This window comes from Hesperophylax consimilis, chromosome 19 (genome assembly GCF_061612785.1).
Source record: "Hesperophylax consimilis isolate HC1 chromosome 19, BYU_Hcon_1.0, whole genome shotgun sequence".
Classification (NCBI taxonomy): domain Eukaryota; kingdom Metazoa; phylum Arthropoda; class Insecta; order Trichoptera; family Limnephilidae; genus Hesperophylax; species Hesperophylax consimilis.
Window position 1 is genome coordinate 13,303,964 of NC_142854.1, and position 26,066 is coordinate 13,330,029.

The 26,066-nt window shown below is 35.0% G+C and overlaps 1 protein-coding gene across 1 annotated transcript in view; it reads right to left on the bottom strand.

The window, feature by feature from the left end:
• Positions 1–12,918, bottom strand: part of Sclp (leucine rich repeat containing protein 20 sclp) — a 29,125-nt gene extending 16,207 nt beyond the window's left edge. The window contains exon 1 of the mRNA XM_089643583.1: positions 12,393–12,918. Within this exon, the coding sequence (XP_089499709.1) occupies positions 12,393–12,555 (163 nt within the window). The 5' untranslated portion in view covers positions 12,556–12,918. The remainder of the gene's footprint in view (positions 1–12,392) is intronic.
• Between the last annotated feature and the right edge of the window lie 13,148 nt (positions 12,919–26,066).

Genomic DNA, 26,066 nt, shown 5'->3' on the forward strand with positions numbered 1-26,066 from the left:
ACCTCGCGCTTTGCAGATCGGTAGCATGGCGAATGCATGTCGATGTGAAGTGCAATGCGTGTGTTGCTCGGCTAAGTTCAGGACGAATCGGGCGCTACCATTTTCGTTTCCTCTGTTGTCAAGGTCATTGTTCAATCGTTCAATGTTCATCAGTGTAGTTCGGACAGTCACGACGCGACGTCGCGTGCGTAGTCAGTGTCAAGTCACCTCTGCGGCTGTATGCCTGGCTTGTGTTTCTATGGTTGTGCTTTTTTGGTAGTGTTTTTGACATTTTTGATCATTACAATGGCAAGTAAAAAACGTAAAGTTGATTCAGAATGTCGTATTTTTAAAGATGAGTGGACTTGGAAATACTTTTTTACACATATTAAGGATAAACCTATGTGCCTCATATGCAATGAAGCTGTAGCGGTATTTAAGGAATTCAACCTCTCACGACACTTCATGACAAAACATAACAACGCCACTTATGTAACTATGACCGAAGAGGAACGGAAGCAAAAAGCAGAAGCTCTACGTAAGAAACTGTCAGGTCAGCAAAATATTTTTAAAAAACAAAGCTGTTCTCAAAAGCTAGCTACACATGCCAGTTACGTTGTAGCATACAATATTGCAAAAAGTAACAAAGCATTTTCTGATGGTGAATTTCTAAAAACTTGTATGATCCAAGTATGTGACATTTTGTATCCTAACAAAACAAAGGATTTTGAGACAGTAAGTTTGTCTCGAAAAACAATTTTTTCTAGAATTGAAGTAATTGATAAGCACTTTGTATCACAATTAGAGTCAAAGATAAGCGAGTTTAAATTCTGTTCTTTTGCGTTGGATGAAAGTACGGACATAATTGACACAGCTCAGTTACTGATATTTATAAGAGGTGTTGATGACAACTTTTGTGTTACTGAAGAATTAGCTTGCATGCGTTCATTAAAGGGAACGACCAAAGGAACAGACATTTTTCAAGAATTTCAAGAAACTATCACGTCTTTGAAAGTACCTTTGACCAAAATTTGTAACATCACTACTGATGGAGCACCGAATATGACAGGGACGAAATCTGGTTTCGTAGGCATGTTTAAGGAATCATTTCCTGGGAACGAAGCTGTGTTTCTTCATTGTATCATACATCAAGAAGCTCTGTGTAAATCTGCTCTAGACATGAAACATGTGCTTGATGTGCAGGACGAGTTTTCGAACGAGTTTGGGATTTAAAAGACGAAATAATCTCTTTCATGGAAGAAAAAGGAATGGAAGAATGTGAACATATGAAAGATATTGTATGGCTTTCAGACTTTGCATTTTTTACAGATCTTCTCAGTCACATCAATAAATTGAACCTTAAACTCCAGGGAAGAAATCAATTAATCAATAATATTTGGGGTCATATCAGGAGTTTTAAAATGCAATTGAATCTATTTTCTAAACAACTAGTCAAGAAAGAATTTACCCATTTTCCAAGACTAAAAACTATTGCAGTTAGGGAGGACCAACTTAAGAACTATGAGAAAAGCGTGAAATATCTTTATGAAGAATTTGAACGAAGATTCCAAGACTTCAAAGTTATAGAACAGGACCTGGACATTTTTAGCATACCATTTAATATGGATTGTGAATCAGTCAAACCAGAATTGCGGCTCGAATTGATTGAGTTGCAATGTAACACTGAATTGAAGCAACTGTTTCTCAACGTTTCCAAAATTGAATTCTACAAGGCCCTGTCAAAATCAAGTTTCCCAAACCTGAAATCTCACGCTCAGAAGATAATTGCGATGTTTGTATCTTCCTACATCTGTGAACAGGTGTTTTCTACTATGAAGCTTCGCAAAAACAGTGTTAGAAACCGATTGACTGACCACCATTTAGCTTCACTACTGCGAATCAGCTCATCCCAGTTTTTACCAGATTATGATAAACTTTTAGAAGCTCAGCCACAATGTACTCAATATTATGCATAATGTAAAAATTAAAAAATAAAGTACTTATATCACATATGAAAAATTATTTTATTAAATTTTTTTCCGGCCCGCCTAGATAATTTTTTATTTTATCTGGCCCTTTCCTTAAAAAGTTTGCCCATCTCTGGTTTAATCCTACAAATTATTGTTGGTAATGTAGTTTTAGTGATTTGTCTTATATGTAGTATTGTTCTAGTTTCTATATTATTTTATGTTACTGCTACATGTTTTAATAATATTGTTATATATTTAGTTTATCAGTTAACTGTTATATCATGCTTTAAATTTCTTTTGTATAATTTTCGATAGCTTAATAGATATATTCTGTTTTTAAAATCCATGTAAAAGCCGGGCTGGGTGTAAAACCAAATAAAATAAAAATAAAATTTCAATGACATTTAGGCACACTTTACGCTACGTCTAATACTTATTCTTTATACCATTTAGGCACACTTTACACTACGTATAATACTTATTCTTTATACCATTTAGGGACACTTTAGACTACATCTAATACTTATTCTCTATACCATTTTAGGCACACTTTGCACTACATCTAATATTTATTATTTAAACCATTTAGGCACACTTTACACTACATCTAATACTTATTCTTTATACCATTTAGGCACACTTTTCACTACGTCTAATACTTATTCTCTATACCATTTAGGCAGCAAAACCCATGAAAAGCAGCAAGTTGTACTCAAGTTGGGTTATTATATCATTATTACACATAACTGAAATAATAACAGAACTTGAATAGAACTTTCACAGAACTTGAAAATGCGCTTTGAAATTTGATGAATTGTTCAAATTCTATGAAACAGCTCGTCAAAAGATATTCTTTAAAAAATCTAATATTATTTTGCAGCTCATTCAACTATAAAATTCACCAAAAGTAAGCTCAAATTGAGCTTACTTTGGGGTACGGGCACACATAATTCCAAATCACTGATCTCTCCTCTCAGTTCATCTCTTCAGTAGAGATAAATTACTCTTGCCATAATTTTAAGTTTCGGGATAATAAAAAACCTTAAATTTTGAAAAATCAATTTTCAATAAAACGTCTTCTAAAAATATTAAAAAAATAGTTTGATGATTGAACCTTCCACCCAGGAACTGGATTCGACAATTCTACCTACCTCGCCAAATACCGACCGGGTGGGACCGACATTAATTTCATATGTTAACATCCTTTAATATCATCCGATTTCAGAGAAATGCGTATATGTCCGCGTGTGTGTACATGATTGCCACTAATAGTTGATAGAATGCATTGTCATCGACAACGAGTCTATATGTCGAGATTCAGCTCGATCGGATGTCGGAAAGCGGATTATTGTAGTGTTCTCTTTATTACAATCGTACCTACAAATATTTTTGTCATAATTACGTAATCAAGTTTGTGAACGTTCTCATTCCACCGCGATAATTAGAGCATATTATTATGTAGCGGTAAACGTTATGTAATTAGCCCCTACGTAATACAGATGTTTCATAAGTTTAAATAATTTAAATGTTCGTAAAATGTATGCAGGTGAAGCAGAAATGTTCATTCTACAGTCTTGAGGCGATAATATTTATAATATATGATATCTTCCGCAATTTGTGAAGTTACATTGTGATTTGCACAACTTCATAACACCCGGAATCAAACTAACTCCAACATTCTATTTTAGTGCAAAATACTATGTATCATCTTAGATGAATTAAAAGAGAAGATATGTTACTGAGACAATGCGCGTGGTTTCACAGAACTAGGTCCAGTGGACATATTGCGTTTAGTATGACACATAAGTTCGTTCATCCACAAGCTGTCACGAGCTGCCACAAACATGCCGCTCTCCGCTTTTCTTCTTGCGAAAAATATCTTACTGTGCGTTTGATTGAGTTTCTTTCCAATCGTAAATATAAACAAATCACTTTAATTTAAATAAGTACAATATGTAAATAATTATTCAATGCTTTTAGCTACTCGAAAACGCTAAAATAAAGTGAGATAGCGAACGCAGAAACACTTGTATAAGAGAGATAACCTTGTGACAGTATACGTCGTACAGTACTATGCTAGAAGAGCGAGTTGTTAATATAGCTATTTCATCCATACACACATATTCTTTGTATTGCTATCCTGTTCTTATGCGTTTCGTTGTTAGCTTGAAACTTAAATAAAGCAAAGTGCGCGCAGTTGTCTTACTATTTCATGCGTACACGCAAATTCTCTGAATTACCATCCTTTTCTTATTCGTTTTATATTTTTTGTCCGATTAGTATGAATAAAACCAATAAATTTGTATTTAAGTCTACGGTAATCATGAATGATTTTTTAAGATTTCCCATACTGCGCGGAACCACAAATCCATTCCATTTGAACAGACAATGAAATTCAATAATTTAAATGGACATTGTTTGAATTTCAAATATCTTGCATTCTGTGAGACAACGCGAAGATCTTGAATAGAAAGGATATAAAATAAATAGGGTTAAGTTAACCTACTCTATTATTTTCTCAAAAATGTGTGCACCATACATACCTACGGCGATAATAATCAAATTGATTCTTTAAAGTTAAAAATCCGTAGTGAAAATCTAATAACGGAGAAAAAGACCCTTCAAAATGTTGATAGGTAATTTGTTTTATAGTGTCATGCAATATTTCACTGTGTCGCTAAATTCATAATTCAATTTAGGAGGCGGGTACGGGTACCGCCGCCCGGGAACCATTAAAATTTATTAGATTCGCTACGTTTAATGCCTTAGCATCAGTTTTCTTTATCCTTCTAGATTCTAGATAGAATTTATATTCTGTTCAGTGAATAATGTCAACCAGGAACAATTCTAATTAAAAGAGCTATCCGCGCGTTCGCAAATAATGTGCACAGCGATTGTAACATCATTAATTCATCAGTGTTGTGAAAAAACGGGGAAAGTGAATGGGTAGGTACCTACCTCCACCTCCATTATTCTAGTCTATGCCACTTTTCCATTCAACTGATTCGCTAGTGTATTGCCTGTTCCATATTTTATTTCAAAATCATTAAGATAGATGTTACCGAAAAATGGAACACCGTATAATATTATACAGTAGGTATATTATGCTTGCGTGATTCGTTTTTTTTAAATCTAATTCGGTATTTTCCTGCAGTTAATTTATCACCAGAACTGGCAAGAGTGTAGATTGTTTCCTGTTTTTTGGAGAATTTCCCACTCGCGTTCACAGATGGAGCGCATAGCGGGAAAACGTGTAAATTATTATTCCTATTCTATTTCCGTATTCAGGAACTTTACATACTGCGCTGTTGGCTGCGTTCTGTATTCTGGCAATGTGTTTTACTTATTTCAATACAAAACAGCGGCAAGGTAGGTACTATTTATTTTTACAGCCACGTGTTGATTCCAAATTCAAAACAGGATAATAAAGAAGAAACAAGCGAAGATGGAGTGAAAACAATGGCGGACAAGATTTAGTGCGTAAATGAATAACAACTTTCCGTGCCAAAAACAATAATAACAACAACACTTTTGTGGTAAATAAACTTGCAAAAAATTGATAAGTTTCAAAGTAAGGCCAGTTGTTTCACGGAACTGGAACAAGTTAATATTCAAGCTCTGGGAAATTACAGGCTCATAGTGGAATCGTCACAGAACTTAAATACATTATTAATATTACCTCGTAATTTCAAAATTTGTGAAAGAACTGGCCGTTTTTCAAAACTATTCTTTTTTTTAAATAATTTGGCGCCTGATTTGTTATTGTGCTTTGTTACTATTTAGGTACTATTTACTACGGAAGACAGTCAATGATGAATCATACTCACTGTTTTTATGAACAATGTAAAAAGATTAATAAAAATAGAACCACACTTTGTCTGTATTTAAAAAGCAGTCGGCCTTACCAAACGCCTTACTGGGTAATAATTAAATCCTAATACGGTATATCCAGTCACCAGTCAGTCCATGTTATTTAGCTCATGTTATAGATACGATTGTATATATTACCAAGATGGGCAGTTTTCTTCATAAAAACAAGTAGGATATTATGTCCGTATGTCATTGCTAACTGACATTTGAAACAAAGTTCAATTTGTTTTATTTACAAGTCATTTGGAATTATACGAATATTAGAGATTGGGCTTAATTAATAACTGTAGAAATTTAATACAGTGGAACCGATGACGTTACAATATAGTCATTGAGTGGAACTATTTATTTTTCTCATTATGGCAACATCATAAATTGCAAATAAAAAATTGTACGTTCGAATTTCACATTTGGAAAATCGGCATAACCTCAACCATAAGTCATTTTGATTGTGCTGTAGAAAATTGACTAACAGTTAATTTTCTACAGCAGAAAGACACCAGTTTTCAGACTTCTTGTATTGGGTTTAGCAGAGCTTAACTAATTATGTATTTATAAAGATGGCGGTGGCATATCGCATTATTTAAGTTTAAAAATAAAATAAAATGCTTAATAGGAAGCTACAAGCCAAAATGTACATATTCTTGGTATACCATATATTGTAGGTAATACGCATTAAAATCGCTCCACAAACGGAGTCAAGAAACGTTCGATTTCAAGCACAAAACTTGTTTTTATTTATTTTGTAAATAGTTTTATAAGAAAGCAAAAAAGTTAATCAAGTGAAACTGTCACAGATAATCTTAGCTATAATACTGTATTTTTTAAAAGTTGTTTCCTTTATGCATTCATACATTTCTATTAAAAAAAAATTTTTTTTTATAAGTTTACATTTATATTTTTTATTGAGTAATTTATTATTTTATTTGTATTCTACTCAAGCGAAACGATAGGAAAATCTTCAATTTATCTAAAGCATATTTTTTGGTATTCATAATGTATACCAATTCGTTATAAAGATTGATCAAATAGTGATTTGGCATTAAGCTTCGCCTGAATTTGCGCGTTTCTTCCACATAGATTATATTTTTATTCAACATCTAATGTCTTTGTTTTTGGGAATGGATTAATGCTAATCTTGGAAGCGGAAATTAAACAACTAAAATATGTGCTTTTAATTTGGTTTGACTGAGGATTGAGACTTCCTCCCAGGAACATGAGTCGAAAACTACCAACCACCACAAATGCCAATCGTAGGACACACATTTATTTCATCTGCTGCAATGTGTGCAATGCAATGCGTATAAGTCCGAGTGTGTGCACATGTTTGTCACCAAAAGTTGATAGAATGTATTGTAATCGAAAACGAGTATATCTGCCAAGTTACAGCTTGATCGGATGTCGGGAAATGAATTAATTTCAGTTTCCAAGATATGAAATCAATAATTCCGAAAACAAAAGTGAACTTCAAATACACATATTTAAAAATGCATCACAGGTCAATTTATTGCATCTATAACGAGATCAATGATCTTATTGGCCATTTCAAGAATCCATTCTCAATAATAATTGACAGGTAATAAGAATGTACCCACTCCGACACGATGTTATCTTGAATATCAGACGTCAAAACATTGCGCATTTTGATAAAGGCATTGTTTGTCTGTACCGATAACTCACACACAGGTAAATTTGCAAGTGATAAAATGTGAATAATAATAATAACTCACGGTGTGATGTTTTACGTCTCGCTGGAAAACAGCTGATCAGGAAGAGAACTAAAGAGAAGTGTTTCGCCTTGAGAGTACCTTTTACGTAAAACGTCTGACGCCAATAATAAAAGAATCGTTAGTAGGGTTGCGTTTATTGATGAAGTATAATGGGCAAAAATGTGGGAGGAAAGGGGATATTTTATGGCCTCTGTGGTACAGGGGAAGGCTTTCCACTAGCAATCATAATTACGCGGGTTCAAATCTTGGCGTGCGCAAGTAAATTTTTATTTGATGAATTTGTGTTTTTTCAAAATGTTTTCATTTAAAACTGTATGGGAGATACCCGCAATATCGCCCTGATGTAAGACTATCATTCAGAATTGAAACGCTGCTAAAAATGGCTTTAACCGTGTTTGGCGACCAGATCTGAATAGCCAGATATTCACACATCTTCCTCTTCCCCTCCCTCCACCTTCAGCCTCACAATATATCCCAATTGGTGTTGCCATGGTCGCTGGCTCCAAATGGTTAGGAGCAGTTGGGACTCTTTTGCTGTATAAAAATCCCCAGTTTAAGTGATTGGGGCATGTTGTGAGACTGAAGGGAATAGGGGAAGGAAAGATGAGATAGAGGAAGGTTGGGAAGCAACTAACTATCTAGATCTGGTCAATAAACAGTTCAAAAATCATCTTAGATTCTGTATAAGTGCGTATCACACCATCAGTGCGATATGTTATGTCCCAATCTACCACTTAGAAAATAATAATGAATATACATATAAGCTGATATATAGATGTTATTTCAAGAAGTTGAATAACTGGCAACCCTAGGAAGGCTAGAACTTATCTGCAAGTTTAAATCCATACAAGGAAAGTGGAACTGTGAGTCACGGAACTAACATTACATATTAGTTATTAGTTAACTGGCGGATTGACTTACTACAATCAATATTACGCGATATAAGTAAGTACACAAGAGGCTGAAGTATGTAAAATACGTCATGCATTAAAGTGGCGTTAAGAGGAAGCTTCAAGCCAAAAATGTGTGTATTCTTGGTATACCTTATATTGGAGGTAATATGCATTAAAATCGCTTGACAAACTGAGTGTTGAAACGTTCGATTTCAAGCACAAAACTGGTTTTTATTTATTTTGTAAATAATTTTATAAGAAATCAAAAAGTTAATCAAGTGAAACTGTCACAGATAATCTTAGCTATAATACTGTATTTTTTTAAAGTTGTTTCCTGTACGCGTTCATACATTTCTATTGAAAATTTTTTTTTAGTAGTTTACATTTATATTTTTTATTGAGTAATTTATTATTTTATTTGTATTCTACTCAAGCGAAAGGATAGGAAAACCTTCAATTTGTATTCATAATGTACACCAATTCGTTATTAAGATTAATCAAAATAGTGATTTAGCATTAAGCATCTCCTTAAAGTGACAATGTGGCGTAACGTGATGACCCCTTCTTTCTTTTCTGGAGAGAATCGTAATATAAACTTCACCCTTCGTAGCTAATGGATTGCTTGCCGTATCATGTTTCGTGTTTATATATTCATGAATTAAATTCAGTTCATTGGTTTTTTCCCAATATTTTGTAAATAATAATTCGTATGAATGTTATTTATTTAGCTTTGCAAAACATGTGCTTTTTCAAATATAAATGAAGAATGGCACGATAAAAAATCTAAAAACTTAATATTAAAGTTTTGTGTAGGTCCTATTCAAGTTCTGTTAATATCCAAGTACCGTGAAACTACAGGCTCATTACGAAATAAAAACAACTTAAATAGAACTTGATTTCTTAATTTCAACTGTGAAAATTCTGTGAAACAACGGATCCTGGAAGGATGGGTTTGAACACAGAATTTGAACAATTCATCAAATTTCAACTCTCATTTTTGGGTTCTGTGAAAGTCCTATTTAAGTTCTGTTATTATATCATTATAGGCTAGTTGCTTGACAGAACTGACTTTGAAATTTGAAGAATTGTTCAAATTTTCTGAAACAACCTGTCATAAGTCTGTTCGAGAAAAACACGTTCTTCTATTTTCCAACAATGAAAGTATGCATGATTCATCTCTATGATTATTTCATCTTTTGTTTTATTTTTTATCTTATCTTCAGAGACCTTGACACGGTGTTGTGTCGGATGTGTAGCAATTGATCGGACATACAAAACACAAACATAACACCTTGTCTCCGCAGAGGTAGGCAGTGTACACTTCACAGCCATTCATTGAAAAATATAATTCATTTGTATAAATCTCAACAAACTATATTTGAAATTAGATCTGTGATCTCGTCTTGAAATTTTCACAGCGTTCTCTGTCTGAAATTTCTAACAAAAGGAACAATATTAAATTCGTAGCTATCATTTTTATAATGAGTTATGGAGCTTTAAAATATCCATTTAGTTCTCAAAGAAGTCGACACGCACCGGCTAGTATAAAGTAGTTTGTAACAATCTGTATTCATGTAGAAATGAGGAAAACTTCAAGGATAACTCGAGGCGCACAGTTCAGAGCACTGTACAAACTTTATACATACATTTATTTATTTAGTAGCTGACGTGTAACCGGTGTTGCTGGGGGTTATCCTTAGGAGATAAACATATACCGTCGCTTACTTTGCTGTAGTCCTTTTTAAGATATACAATTCCGTAGTAAATTATTTTGATGTATCTCATAAGGTTTAGACAGCATTTTCAATGTAAGTGCCCGAAATATTTTTTTACGACTTGATTACAAAACATCGTTTTTCTCTACTTTCTATAAATATAATATGCATATATTATATATATAAACCTTCCGGAAGAAATTCTCTAAATGAATGTGAAAACCTTGTCAAAATCCGTTGCGTAGTTTAGAAGTACTAAGCACACAAACAGACAGAAGCGTTTTATACTATTTTGAGATACATGAATGGGTGTTTTTTAATCGCTTCACATTTCCTACAGCTTTTGGTGCTTTCCACTACCGGCACGATGTATTTTATTTGTTTCGTTTTGGAAATAGATTTTCTCGAGGGGGAAATGGATGTCTATTTATATAGTTTTTTACAAGTCGGGTTAAAACAGAAGTACAACGCTGAAACGAAAAGTAAATGTTATATCTTATTAGCTTCATCAGGACAATCCAAAAAAATAAATAAAACTTGTAAAATAATTTATACTGAATCATCAATCAGTCTTATAATAATTGGACGTTCGGACAATCCCATCATTTTCAACTTATTGCTTGTCTAGATACTTTAGACCAGAGGTTCCCAAAGTGTTCCATATGGACCCAGAAAAGTGAATATTCTGGCGAAAAAATAAATGATAATCACATTTGAAGTTAATAGAGTTAGGAAAATTCAATATTCGACATGCAGGTGGTCTGTGGGGCAAAAAAGTTTGAGAATCTTTGCTCTAGACCAGGGGTCTCCAAACTTTTCAGCCGGAGGGCCACATTGACTACTCCAGTGAGTTCGGAGGGCCAAACCGTTTTAATTTCTAGACACCCATATTTTCTGTCCTAGGGGGGGGGGGGGGGTAGACAATAGAATTTTCAGGGATGAAAATATAGCTTTAGATAACGTAGCTTTGAAGATATTTTTGATACTCGTTTCTCAGACCTTGATATCATTGCGAATCAAATAAAGATTTTTCAAAAAAAAAATTTGTGGACGCAATGTATTGGTGCCAAGTACCTCGCCAACGAGCATATTTATTTATTCGCACGAAAAAATTCGCGGAGTTTTCGCCCCTTCTGAGCAAGGTCTTAGCCATTAGCTGTCGTGGGTCCTTGATGACACTGGTCATAAGATGTCGCGGGCCGGATGGAAGACACTGGCGGGCCGGATACGGCCCGCGGGCCGTAGTTTGGAGGCCCCTGCTCTAGACCATGCGTTGCACAGCTCTTGGAGTCAGGACGAAGCTATATTTAAAAAAAATACTTCTTTTCGCATTTTAGAACCCAAAACCAAAATTGATTGACAGTATTAAAAAAAAATCAACATTTTTCTTAAATGTTTAATTATATTGGAGACAGACGACTATTATTAGAAACGTTACTTGAGTGGCTTTAGTGACTAGATCTTAATATCAATGGTCTTAGTCTTCAATCCCCTCCTTAATTTAATTTTTAGTTTCATCTCGTAAGATTGTTATAATACAGGGTTTTTCAATAAGAGGTGTTATTTTGGTATTCAATCGTAAAAGATCAATGGTTTCGTTGCTTGTGTGGCACGTAGCGCCGTCTTGTTGAAAGTAAACGTTGTCCAGATCAATACCATTCAATTCCGGCCATAAAAAAATCATTAATCATCTCTCTATAGCGCAATCCATTCACCGTAACTGTTGCTCCAGCCTTATTTTCGAAAAGGTAAGGTCCAATGACTCCGCCGGACCATAAACAGCACCAAAAAGCCACACGTTGAGGATAGAGAGGCTTTTCAACAATAACTCTTGGGTTTTCCGAGCCCCAGATGCGACAATTTTGCTTGTTTACGAAGCCACCGAGGTGGAAATGGGCCTTATCACTCAAGATGATTTGCTTTTGATTCACTCAAGTGAATTTTAATAATTTAAATGCGTTGTTGAAGCGTGTATCGTTCCATTTTTATTAATGGCGTAGTTTCTACTTGTCAAATGTCAAAAAATGACAGCTTCAAAAGTAACATCTACCGAAATAGCGGGCTATTCAAAATAACACCTCTTATTGGAAAACCCGTTATATGAACAATTAATACCTAGATAATTGTTTGTGATTTCTGTCACTTTTTATTTTAAAAAGAATGATATTAAGTACAGCAACTACAAGTCCATCGAACTTTATTTGGGTAGGTACCCAATAAATGTTAGGTACTTACCCAAGTTATTATTTTCCTGGGCATCTTCACATCTGCCTACAACCCTGATGATGGCCCTCCCTGCTAATCTGGTGCATATCATCATGGCGCCCATCCGAGGGTCTACTTCCGTGTTGTTAGCCTGGCTAGTTATGTCGTTTCCAAACTGAGAAGGAGGCTTCATTTTGCCTGGGTTTATCTCAAAAACAACAACTCACAAAAAGTATAATAATAATATCTAAAACTCCCGGACGTTTGACAGTTTTTTCGTAAATTTAAAAGATTGACGTGGATTCACAAACTGAAAAAAATCCTTTTTTTGTGTTGGAACAAAGGTTTCTCCGACACAAATAATTGTCACGCACAAATGAAGACAGGAACAGTCTAATAACTATTTCACGCACAAAGTTAACTGCACAGCGGTGAGTTTATCGTTTCTAATCACGCACTATTTTAGCGGAAGAATAAAATATTGTTGTTTCGTAAACTCTGCGAGCACTTTCACCGTTATTGCGTTTGTTTTGGAACGCGCGCCGTTTTCCGAACAGCTGTCAAACGTCAAATGTGGGAAATTGCGCCAAATCGCAGACTTTATACGCGCGGCGGCCGAAAGAGAAAGAACGATGCGTGCGCACTGGATTTTAATACGTTTCCTTGTCCCGGACAAAGATCGGCCGCCGCGAGGGAGCGAGACAACAACAATAACATTATTATTGCTGGGCAGGGCACGTGGTTTTGTTTAGGTTTTTCTTTTGCGCGCGAAATGTGCGTTTAGCTGCGACTTTGTTTCCGCTATAGAAATAGATTTAGACCCATCCATTATAAATTCCTGATGGTAAATCATATTGAATCAATACTTCATCACAACTTGTACCATTGTAACTTTTACTCGTATTGAATATATTACATTATTCACAATTTAAATCATAATTTGGAAATTAACAGTAAAACTATGCCCACTTTAATTTACTATATACATTAAGTATTGCCACGTGACATTTTTCACGGGATTTATCAACATTATTACATAGCCAAAATCTTGCCGATCCGAATCGCTACGAACAATGTCGTATGTGCAAAAGGTTAATTTTTCGCCAGATCTTTTTAAAAGTGTAATTACCTATTATTTATTTTTCAATTGATATAATTATATCAATTTAGGGAAGAAACGTACACTAGTCAATCCTTTTTTCTAGTTGAATATCAACAAATAAAATTCAGAAGTCATAACCTCACATCTGAGTACTGGTAGGTACTTACTTACAATAAATAGTCATGTTTAAAATCGTCTCAGTGTTGCCATAGTAATGAGAAAAAAAATTCACCTTATTTTACACAATATTGGTATATTTTTGACATAAATGATTCGATTTTTTGTTCCAATACAGCTGAAATTTTTTGGATTTATTACAAAATGTGTTTGCAGATCAACTGTTTGTTTTTTGTTTCAATATGAGCTATAACTTGTGGCGTATACCTACATATTATAATAATGTTCAAAGGCGTATACCTAATATTATAATATGGCAGTCGATAGTTTGTGTTTGACGAGAGAACGACCATTTTAGAACTAAAAAGATGGCGGCTCTCCAAAGAAATCACATGCCGCCGGTCGTTGGGAAAATTCTTCCAATGGTCTGACGTTTGCTCTTACGAATGACACCATTTCAAAAGACCTAAAATAAGATTGAGATTAATTTAAACACTGTTGGACGTCAGAAGAAGTACAAAGATCTTCAGTTTAATGCTGATATATGTAAGTTTATACGAACACTCCTAAAACAAATGCCAATTATTAGGCCCTGATATATTTATAGTAAATCATATTAACTCCAATTTAAATATTTATTTCTTTTCTTCCGTACACCAAATAAATCGAAGATTTCCATCTTTGTTTAATATTTTTAAGACTGTTAAAATCGTAATATTGTAACAGCTTATATCTTCGGCTGTATTTGGAATTTTCCAAAAATGCAAAGGTTATGTCTTTAGCATATTATAATTTGTAAAAAAACATTAAATTTCGTTGAAACAACCTCATTGTTTCTGATTGGTAAAAATATCTAAAATGATTGGCTTTTGCCATCACTAGGAACAGACAAACATACACAAATTTAGATAATAGAAAAAAGGGAGTTCTAGAAATTTTGCCATCATTGTTCACCCAAACCACTGCAAATGCCACCTACGCCCCGCCTTTTTTAACTAACTAACCATCACGCCGTTCCCGCAGGGGTAGGCAGAGAGGACGCACAGCCAAACAACTCTTGGCACACACTCCTTGCGTCATTCACATTCATACATCGTCTCATACATTGTCTTCTATTATTCTGACTCTTGACATGGCCCGACTCAAGTATCTGATTCACTTGATCGTGCCATGTCTTCCTCGGGCGACCGCGACTGCTGTTACCATTCACATTTTCGTAATATATTTTCCTTACACTCCTTAAATCGCTCATTAGCTCTACATGCCCAAACCACCTAAGCGTCCTTTTCTTAATCTTACTGATTACGCTTACATCAGCCTTGCACTATTTACGGATCTCCACATTTCTCACACGATCATAGATGGTTTTACCACACATACGCCTCAGGGATCTCATTTATAGAGCATTCAGTCTATTTTCATCCTTTCTCTGCCATTTTCATGCCTCACTTCCATACATCAGGGTAGGTACCAGCGCTCCATTGTGGACTGCTAGCTTCGCTTCTTTGGACATTCTTTTGTTAGCGCCAACTGCGTTCAGTCCTCCATTAATGGAGTTACCTGCATTTACTATTCTTTCAATATCTCTGTCAGCCTTCCCATCTCTCGTAAACATGCTTCCTAAATCAGAGATGTGCAAAATGGGTACCCAAAACCATTTGAAATGCAAAATGGAAATGGGTCAAAACTTTTCCATTTGAAAATGCAAAATGCAAAATGGTTTTTAGAAAAGCATTTCAAATGCAAAATGCAAAATACCTATTTTCAAAATGCATTGAAAATGCAAAATGGTTTCTCAGGTCAAACAATTAAAATAATTATAGAATTTTTAAACAATTTTGTCATTTAATAATGGACAATGTAGAACAAGCAACTTGTGGAATAACAAATCATACATACTGATATGTAGGTACTGTGTAAAAACAACTTTGTCATTTAATATGATTTAAGATTTTCACGGCCAAAAATATTTTTGTTATTTGTTTTTGGGGTGTTATGCCGTGTTGCGCTAACTCCTTCTTTAGCCAACGTTTCGGACAGCATTGCAGTGTCCATCATCAGGGCAGATGTGTTATCAATAACACATCTGCCCTGATAACACATCTGTACTGATGATGGACACTGCAATGCTGTCCGAAACGTTGGCTAAATAAGGAGTTAGCGCAACACGGCATAACACCCCAAAAACAAATAACAAAAAAACTTTGTCATTTAATAATGGACATCAATGTAGAACAAGCAACTTGTGGAATTGAATCCTAGTTCTATGTTGTGGAATAACCAATCATACATACTGATATGTACTGTGTAAAAACAACTTAATAATGGACATGAATGTAGAACAAGCAACTTGTGGAATAACAAATTATACATACTGATACGTACTGTGTAAAAACAACTTTGTCATTTAATAATGGACATCAATGTAGAACAAATATATTACATGATGGTAAATCCAAAAACACCACGACTACAGATTATGAAACCACAAAATTTTTGCGCGGGACTAATGTTGCCAACGTAAAAAACATAGAAACTGCTATCTAACATTTAATATTACAGCGTCATGGCCCCATGTTCAGTATTTGAATCAGTATTTTTTGTAATGGTATCACTTAATTGCCAGGGCTCCTACCAGGGAGCAACTTGACAAATGTAAATTATCTCTCATAGCGAGGTTGAGGACCGACTGATATTTGGGGCTTATGAAAAAAAGATGAGTGGAGATAGTAGGAAGAATGTTGCAAAAAAAGCATTTAAAATGGAAAATGCATTGAGAAAAGCAATTAAAATGCAAAATGGTTTTTAGAAAAGCATTTAAAATGCAAAATGGAAAATACCCATTTTGCATTTTGCATTTCCATTTGAAATGGATTTATTTGAAATAAAGCACATCTCTGTCCTAAATACACAAACTCATCCACCTACTCCAAGTATTCCTCATTCACAACTATATTGTACACTGTTTTCGTTCTCTCTCTTTCAAACACCATGTCTTTAGACCGACTTACATTCATCATTAACTCATTCTTGATTCATACTTCGTTCATCCTAGAAACGAGAGACTGTAGATCTTCCATACTGTTAGCAATCAGCACCGCATCATCAGCATACAACAGGCAACAGACAATAACATGTTCGATATTATTATATTACATAATCGAATTACTTGCTCGACATTGAATAGAGTATTTGATCGACGACAGTAATAGTATTTTGTGGTACCCTTCATGGTAATACTCGTACCTAGGGTTTGCAACTTTAAGTTTTGCACTGCTAGCTTCGCCTCTTTGGACATTTTTTTGTTAGCGCCAACTGCGTTCAGTCCTCCATCAATGGAGCTAGCTGCATTTAAACTTCATTCAATATCTTTGTCAGCCTTCCCATCTCTTGTAAACATACTTCCTAACTACACCAACTCATCCACCTGCTCCAAGTATTCCTCATTCACAACTACAGGGTTTTCCAATAAGAGGTGTTATTTTGAATAGCCCGCTATTTCGGTAGATGTTACTTTTGAAGCTGTCATTTTTTGACATTTGACAAGTAGAAACTACGCCATTAATAAAAATGGAACGATACACGCTTCAACAACGCATTGAAATTATTAAACTTCACTTGAGTGAATCAAATGCAAATCATCTGTCCTGAAATGGGCCTCATCATGAGTGATGAGGCCCATTTCCACCTCGGTGGCTTCGTCAACAAGCCAAATTGTCGCATCTGGGGCTCGGAAAACCCAAGAGTTATTGTTGAAAAGTCTCTCTATCCTCAACGTGTGATTGTTTGGTGCGGTTTATGGTCCGGCGGAGTCATTGGACCTTACTTTTTCGAAAATGAGGCTGGAGCAACAGTTACGGTGAATGGATTGCGTTATCGAGAGATGATTAACGATTTTTTTATGGCCGGAATTGGATGGTATTGATCTGGACAACGTTTACTTTCAACAAGACGGCGCTATTTGCCACACAAGCAACGAAAACATTGATCTTTTACGGGAAAAGTTTCTTTGAATATCAAAATAACACCTCTTATTGGAAAACCCTGTATATTGCACACTGTTTTCGTACTCTCTCTTTCAAACACCATGACTTTAGACCGACTTACATTCATCATTATCTCATTATTCATACATTCACCCATTCATTCGTTCACCCTAGACACTAGAGAATTTAGATCTACCTACACACTAAACGCATAACTTTAGATAGTCCGTGCAATTTGATCGTAGCTCGCCGACAATCGACACGCTTCCATGCCGTATCTCCGACTGTTTCTATTATCTATGAGCAGGATAATTAAAACACTTAATTCATTAATGACCACGAACACTGCCAAGGCAACTGGTCGTAAATATTTCCATAATCAAATTAATGTAGATACCTATTCAATGAGAAAATGTAATGTTCTTAGATGAGTCCCGTTCTCGTTAATGTTGTATTGGTCTGCTCAACTTACTGCCCTTTGAGACTGTTTAGACTGCTTTGTTAATGGCTTTATGTTTGTCAACAATCTCATCCAAATTTCCCGAAGGCGCATCGTTATTATTACATTCTCTTACACATATTCCATGTATGTTGGTAAGATTAGGTAGAAGCCGCATCCATGTTCTGTCCTACAGTACAGTAGGTATAGTAGATTGCATTTTTATATCAACTCCACAGTAGGTCCCGAGAGAAATAGTTTCCTCCAGGACTTATGTCATCTTTGTGGATGGTGTGTGGGAAAAAAGAGGAAAAAGGTATAACAGATAGGAATCAGGGGGTCAGTGTGTCCAGAAGTTGTATGAATCCATCAATTGATCGATAGAGTTCAACTGAATAGGTCCGCCATTGGCACGATTGGGCAGAGGTGTTGGTTATCTAATAAATGGTTCCCGGGAGATATGAAAAACATATGTCAAGACACTATTTGACGCCCAAATGAATGAAGGAAGAAATCAGAGACCTGTAAGAAAGGCATGGCACGATCAAGTGAACCAAGCACTTGAGTCAGGACAAGTGTTCAACATGCATAATTTTTTTTAATTAACTTCTTCCGGGACGCCCCGAGGAAAATAACACCCTCAGGGCCTATGACATCTATGGTGATGCTGAAGGGAGTATTTTTATGGAAAAGGAGGGGTTGTTGAGACCCACGTGGTAGAAACGAGGAATCACGGAGGTCACAACCAAGCCATTCAACACAAAACAGACTGAGACGATATATTTAAACCTAGGTATATAATTTGACCAGAGTTGTTGTGTTTAACTAGCCTAACCCTGCGGAGAACTAGGGTGTGTATTTTTTGTTTAAATACAGTTCCTTAAAAATTACAACAACAGATGTTTTCAAAAGAAAAAAGTATCAATTATTGTCGAATAAATCTCGCCATTTTTATTTCAGTTCCAGATTTAAAGAAATTTGGGACAAATGTTTTTTTAAAGTTTTTTCCTGACAGTGTTGCTATTTCGGTTAAATTCTAGGAAGTTTATTGCACAGAGGTGCACATTACGATGACCTCAGCGTGTGGGAGGTCGGCAGCCCGTGACTCATGCTAATGAAGAAGCGTTCAGTTTGGTCTTTGAGCCTGTACTACAAAATTCAGCGTGTTTGTGTAATTTTGTTTTTCCTTTTTTAAATATTTTAGAGCATTGGCCCATAGAACATCGCTGAGAAGTGTAATGTATCAGCTTCAATGCAGACTTGAGTGGAATAAATTTAATTTATTTTTTAAGTTTACAATACATTTTAAAAATCACAATGGCAAGTAATTTGGAAATCTCGAAGCACGTGACGCTGGTGTAACTGGATATCATCTCCATGATATATGACAGCTGTGTGGTACAAATTAAAAGATGTTGTTTTAAGGATTTAAAGTCATTTAAAATAAAATGTTTTATTACTTTGGTGGTTGGAGTGTCAAGGAGTTGTTTAAAAATGATTTTGAAATAGGTATAAATGCAAAACTAATTTGAAAAAATAAAGACTTGGTCTGTTTATAACTGCAACTTATTTCAGAAGGTTTGTATCTGCACTTATAACAGAATAAGTTGAGAAATAGAATTTGCAGTTTTTTTTTAGTTTGGTGGATTACGACAGAAATAACAATTCGATTTTCTGAACAAAAACGTTGAAAAGTGAGGTTAACTCAAAATTTTGAAATATTGCTTATGTATATTTATATTGCTATTAAAACAACATTTCATACGCATTACACCATACTTCATATTATTACAGATTCTAGATGTATCACATAATCTAAAAAAACAAAATGATTATTGAAAAATAAGTGAAATTTACTTTGGTATGTATATATTTTGGTAAAAGAGTGCAAGGCTTATGTAAGCATAGTGAGTAAGATAAAGAAAAGGATGCTTAGATGGTTTGGGCATGTAGAGCGAATGAGCGGAGAAAGAAGTGTACGAAGAATATATGATGCACGGTGACCGGATAAATCATCAAAATGATAATTCATTAATAATTTATCACCAGAAGGTGATAAATTCATTGATTCATTCAAAATAAATAAATTCATCGATAATGAGTCTATCTGCTGAGTTACAGCTCGATCGGATATCGGGAAGTGGGTTAATTTCCACTTTTAAGATTCATTAATTGAAGAAAGAAAGAAAGAAATATATGCATTTAAAATGTTGCCTGTTGTAAGGTAAATAGGCGTGAGGTAGGTACTGTCGTAAAAATGGCTGAAAAACGCTTAGCATAAAGGCACAAGGAAAAAGAATTGTAAGTAAAAAACAGCATCTGACAATCTTGTATTCTCGCAAAGTATCAGTGACCTACGATGTCACCTCAAGGTCGCAATATTACCCATGGCTTTGCTTTTGTGTCGGAATAGTAAGAGGTAAACAATCTTTTATTAAATTAATGCAAATAGTTTGGAATGTCTCAAGCAGAATTCAAATGTAACGTAATCAAATGCCAAGTCAGTGCCATTTTGTTTTATTGATTTACATATGAAAGGTTTCCGTTTAAGAGGAAGCTACTAGCCAAAAATGGTATATTTTTCGTATGTCTTATATCGTCTCGAATATGGGTAATATACATTAAAATTGCTTGACAAACGGAGTTTAGAAACGCTCGATTTCAAGCAAAAAAGTGGTTTTTATTTATTTTGTAAATAATTTTATAATAAATCAAAAACATTAATCAAGGGAAACTATCACAGATAATCTTGGCTATAAATACTGTATTTTTTAAAAGTTGTTTCCTTTACGCGGAAATACACTTCATACATTTCTATTGAAAAAAAAATTTTTTTAGTAGTTTACATTTATATTTTTTATTGAGTAAATTATTTTTTTTATTTGTATTCAACTCAAGCGAAACGATAGGAAAATCTTCAAATTATCTAAAGCATATTTTTTCGTATTCATAATGTACACCATTTCGTCATAAAGATTAATCAAAATAATGATTTAGCAAAAGCACAACTATTATAGTGTTATGCTTGTCAGTAGATCATAATTTGATGTAAAGCTGAATTTGACCTAGAATAGATACTGAGAGTAACTACCACTCACGAACGTGCTGCAAGTAAATTACACATTATTTTTACAAATGTCGAAAAGAATTTGACCCACAGACATATGAATATATAGACTAGAAATTAAAGGTGAGGGGTAAAAACAACTGTTGAAGAACGAAGGGGGTAAAGCTGACTGTGATTCGTCAATAAATCAATCTGACAGTATATAGGCATCTCGCAATATAATATCACCATTTAGTGATATTATAATATATATTTATCACCATCTGCTTTTGAATGAATAGACATTTTTACATGGGAGCGCAAATTACTCGCCACGTTATGAACAAATTTGCGAAGTCCAAATTCGGCAAAAAAGAATTTCTTCTATTTTCAGAGTCGAATATTTTGCTTACGTATTTAGTTAAGACACTTTTATAAGTGTTCATAATTGACTTCCCAGTAACAACGATGCGCACACTTGGGAATCGCTACATTCGACCAATGTTGGCTCGATGTGATAGTATATGTTTCTACAACTGATTCATATTATACGACGTGAATAAGCTTAAAATGATGCTTACATATGGAATGTAATACGACAATTGGGTTTATTCTCTTTTTCACATCTATTTTTACAAGTTTTCATATCACAAGCCACTATTTTGCCGTGTTATTTCATAAAATGCCTCGACCATAGCTCGACGCTAGTTCGAACAAGAATGATGACGTCACATTCTCAAGATTCACGGGAAGCCATACGCGAACCCAGCCTAGCCGGCTCCAATGGAACCGGTATGGGTAGTGGGGAATAACACGCTTTTAATCACTTAGGGCAGGTCTACTAATATTCATATGTCTATGATTTGTATGACCCGGTCACATTGTACATTGTTTTATGTAGGTACTCATTTTTTAAAGTAAGTTTTTGTAAGGATGTTAAAATACTACAAGAGGAAAAATATAAATTATTGTCTAGCATAAGTGGTAATCTTTGTTAGGTTGCAGCATTGTGTCTATATTCTTCCTTCGCGTATCCATTATCTAAATTTTAATATTTATGTTTTGGAATAACTTGAGTGAGTAAAACCTCAAATATTTAATTATTGAAGACAATATTAGCGATTCCTAAACGAAAATCTTTAACAGAAAAATCAGAGAAAGATACGGTCACATCTAGGACTTGAACCCAGGCTCGTGCCCCGGCAAGGCAAGGGTCCTAGATGTGACCGTATTTTTCTCTGATTTTTCTGTTTTAGATTTTCGTTTATGAATCGCTAATATTGTCTTCAATAATTATATTTTAATACTTAAATAATTTAAAGTATGGTTATAGGTTGGTGGAATGTATGTTATGTATATTATTTTGGATCTGATTTGGTCGCTTCAATTCGCTTTCTCCATTCAAGGAATGTTTCTCATACCAGTGGAAAAGTGTTATTCCTTGATTCCTTCCACACGCCAAATGTTCCGCGTACCAATATTAACGGACCTCTGACATACAGCAATTTTGGTTGTGCCCATCGACCTCACACAAAACAAAGGAATTAAATTTCTGTCCACCTTTATATTATTATAGCATAAGTTTTTGGCGCGAAAACGAATGATTCGCGGGTTTCTTTCGGACATGTTCCAAGTTATTCCGGGAATTAGACTAATTTATAATATGAATTCAGGATATATACGGCGGAACGTATGACCTTTGGCCGGGACAATCTTTGTTCGCAATTGCAACCCTGAACCAATGGAATTTGAAGTAATTAATTATAAGTTATACGAATAAATGTTACTTTCTGTGGTCGAAGGGTATGGCTCTCGACTACAAATCTGGAGGTCGCGGGATTACATACCGGTACATATTTGTGGTGTGTTCCAGAGGGAACATATCGCCCATGTCAAAGACCATCATTCAGAAATGACACGGTGAAATAGCTTTAGTTTAGTTTTCTGTGTATAGTGACCAGATCTGAGTAACTGGGTACATCTTCACCTTCCTCTTTCATCTCCTTCCCCTCCCCACAACCATCTGCCTCGCAACATACCTCAAAGTTATTGAGGATGTCGTAATCTCACTGGCTCCAGTTTCTTTTTCTTGATTTTTAATTGTTTTATTTCAAATTGGGAGGCGGATATGTGTACCGCCGCCCCTGGAACCATGCAGTGGATAATCAAAACCTCTTCTATAGGTCACTCCAAGGGTTTCGCCACGTTTGGTGACTTAGCAGGGGTGCCCGAGTTCAAGGGGTATTATCCATACGTCTGTAACTCCTGAACACAATGTTTCCCAGATTCCTACCCACCCTTCTCACCTTTTTCCTTCCCAGAATTTGCTTTTCTTAAAAATACTCTCCGAAGAGCATCCTCTAAGATAACATAGGCCTCTAAGCGAATTTTTTTTCTCAGGGTTCCTGTGTATTAATAAATGTTAAAAAAAATACTAATAATACAGGGTTTTCCAATAAGAGGTGTTATTTTGATATTCAATCGTAAAAGATCAATGGTTTTGTTGCTTGTGTGGCACGTAACGCCGTCTTGTTGAAAGTAAACGTTGTCCAAATCAATATCATCCAATTCCGGCCATAAAAAATCATTAATCATCTCTCGATAACGCAATCCATTCACCGTAACTTATGCTCCAGCCTCATTTTCAAAAAAGTAAGATCCAATGACTCCGCCGGACCATAAACCGCACCAAACAGTCACGCGTTGAGGATAGAGAGGCTTTTCGACAAAAAACTCTTGGGTTTTCCGAGCCCCAGATGCGACAATTTTGCTTGTTGACGAAGCCGCCGAGGTGGAAATGGGCCTCATCACTCAAGATGATTTGCATTTGATTAACTCAAGTGAATTTGAATAATTTCAATGCGTTGTTGAAGCGTGTATCGTTCCATTTTTATCAATGGCGTAGTTTCTACTTGTCAAATGTCAAAAAATGACAGCTTCAAAAGTAACATCTACCGAAATAGCGGGCTATTCAAAATAAAACCTCTTATTGGAAAACCCTGTACATACAATTATTTTCATGCAATGAAAATTTGGCTAAACGGATAGTTCAAAACATTTACAAAATAATGTTAGGTTGGATTAGGTATTTTTAGGTTAGTTTTTTAAATGATTTTATATTATTTTTCAAAATTGTTCTGATTTGTTATGGAACCGGGAAGTTAGCAAAAAGCTTAAAATGGCTTTAGCCGTGTTTTGTGAACATATTCAAATAGTCAGGTATTCCTCCCAAACATTCCTCTTCCCTATCTTTTTGACTTGTTCGAGGCAAGCGTTGCACGCCTCTCGGAGTCTGGACGGGGGCTTAGGGTCACAGGGGCCTAACTACAAAAACCGGTATTTTGAGTTATGAGGAAGCTACAAGCCAAAAATGTGTATATTCTTGATATACAGTGGTGCCTCACACAACGAACTTAATTCGTTCCAGGAGCAAGTTCGTTATGCGAAAAGTTCGTTATGTGAAACGCGTTTTCCCATAACAATACATGTTAAAAAAAATAATTCGTTCTGTAGCATAAAATATGGTAAGATGACATAAAAAAAGATAAATTTTTTGTTATTATTTTTATTTAGATACATCTAAAAACATAATGAAAAAAACACACATTTTTTAATTTTAAGAAATAATCAAATCTTGCACATCTTCATCCATTTTCCGCCGATGGTGCAGTGAAAAACCTGTCCAAAGTCGTTTGTTTCTCTCTTTTCAAATCGCTAATAGCCTCTCCATTTCCTCGTGGATTGAAGATCTATGTTTTTCATTAAATAGTTTTGATACTCCTTTGGCTACTTTGGCTGATTTTATTGCATCCTTGTTTTTCAAAATGGTGAAAATGGTGGTCTTGTTGAGGCCAAACTCTTTGACGAGGTCACACTGAGGTCACACTAGAACCCATCATATAAAAAAAATGTTGAGTTTATCTTAAAAGGACGACTGCCGTGATACGTGTGCGATTTAATTCGTAATGAAGAACGATTGCTGCGATACGTGCGTAAGTTAAGCGTACTACTCAGTGACTAACGAGTCTAACGACTGCCTGCGTGGGAGGATGCAATTAATCGGCAGTGATCGTAGAAGATCGGGCGACTTCGTTGTGTGAAGCGAAGTTCGTTGTATGAATCGTGAAATGAACGAAAAGGAAGTTCGTTGTGTGCAGCATTCGCTGTGCGAGGCGTTCGTTGTGTGAGGCACCACTGTACCTTATATCGTAGGTAATAGGCATTAAAATCACTTGACAAACGGAGTCTAGAAACGTTCGATTTCAAACACAAAACTGGTTTTTATTTATTTTGTAAATAATTTTATAGGAAAGCAGAAAAGTTAATCAAGTGAAACTGTCACAGATAATCTTAGCTATAATGCTGTATTTTTTTAAGTTGTTTCCTTTACGCGTTCATACATTTCTATTTAAAAAAAAATGTTAGTAGTTTACATTTATATTTTTTATTGAGTAATTTATTTTTTTATTTGTATTCTACTCATGCAAAACGATAGGAAAACCTTCAATTTATCTACAGCATATTTTTTGGTATTCATAATGTACACCAATTCGTTAATTAGAGATTTGGCATTAAGCTTTGCCTTAATTTGCACGTTCCTTCCACATATATTATATTTTTATTCAACATCTAATGTCTTTATTTTTGGGAATGGATTAACGCAAATCTTGGAAACGGAAATTAAACAACTAAAATATGTGTTTATAATTTGGTTTGACTGAGGATTGAGCCTTCCTCCCAGGAACTTACGAAAACTACCAACCACCATAAATGCCAATCGTAGGACACACATTTATTTCATCTAGGTAGTAGGAGATTTTCAAACATTGTTGGGTTATTCGTAACCCGGGAATGTTTGTATTTCTTTAAAAAAAAAAAAAAAATCTGCTGCAATGTGTGCAATGCAATGCGTATAAGTCCGAGTGTGTGCACATGTTTGTCACCAAAAGTTGAGAGAATGTATTGTAATCGAAAACGAGTCTATCTGCCAAGTTAAAATAGTGATTTAACATTA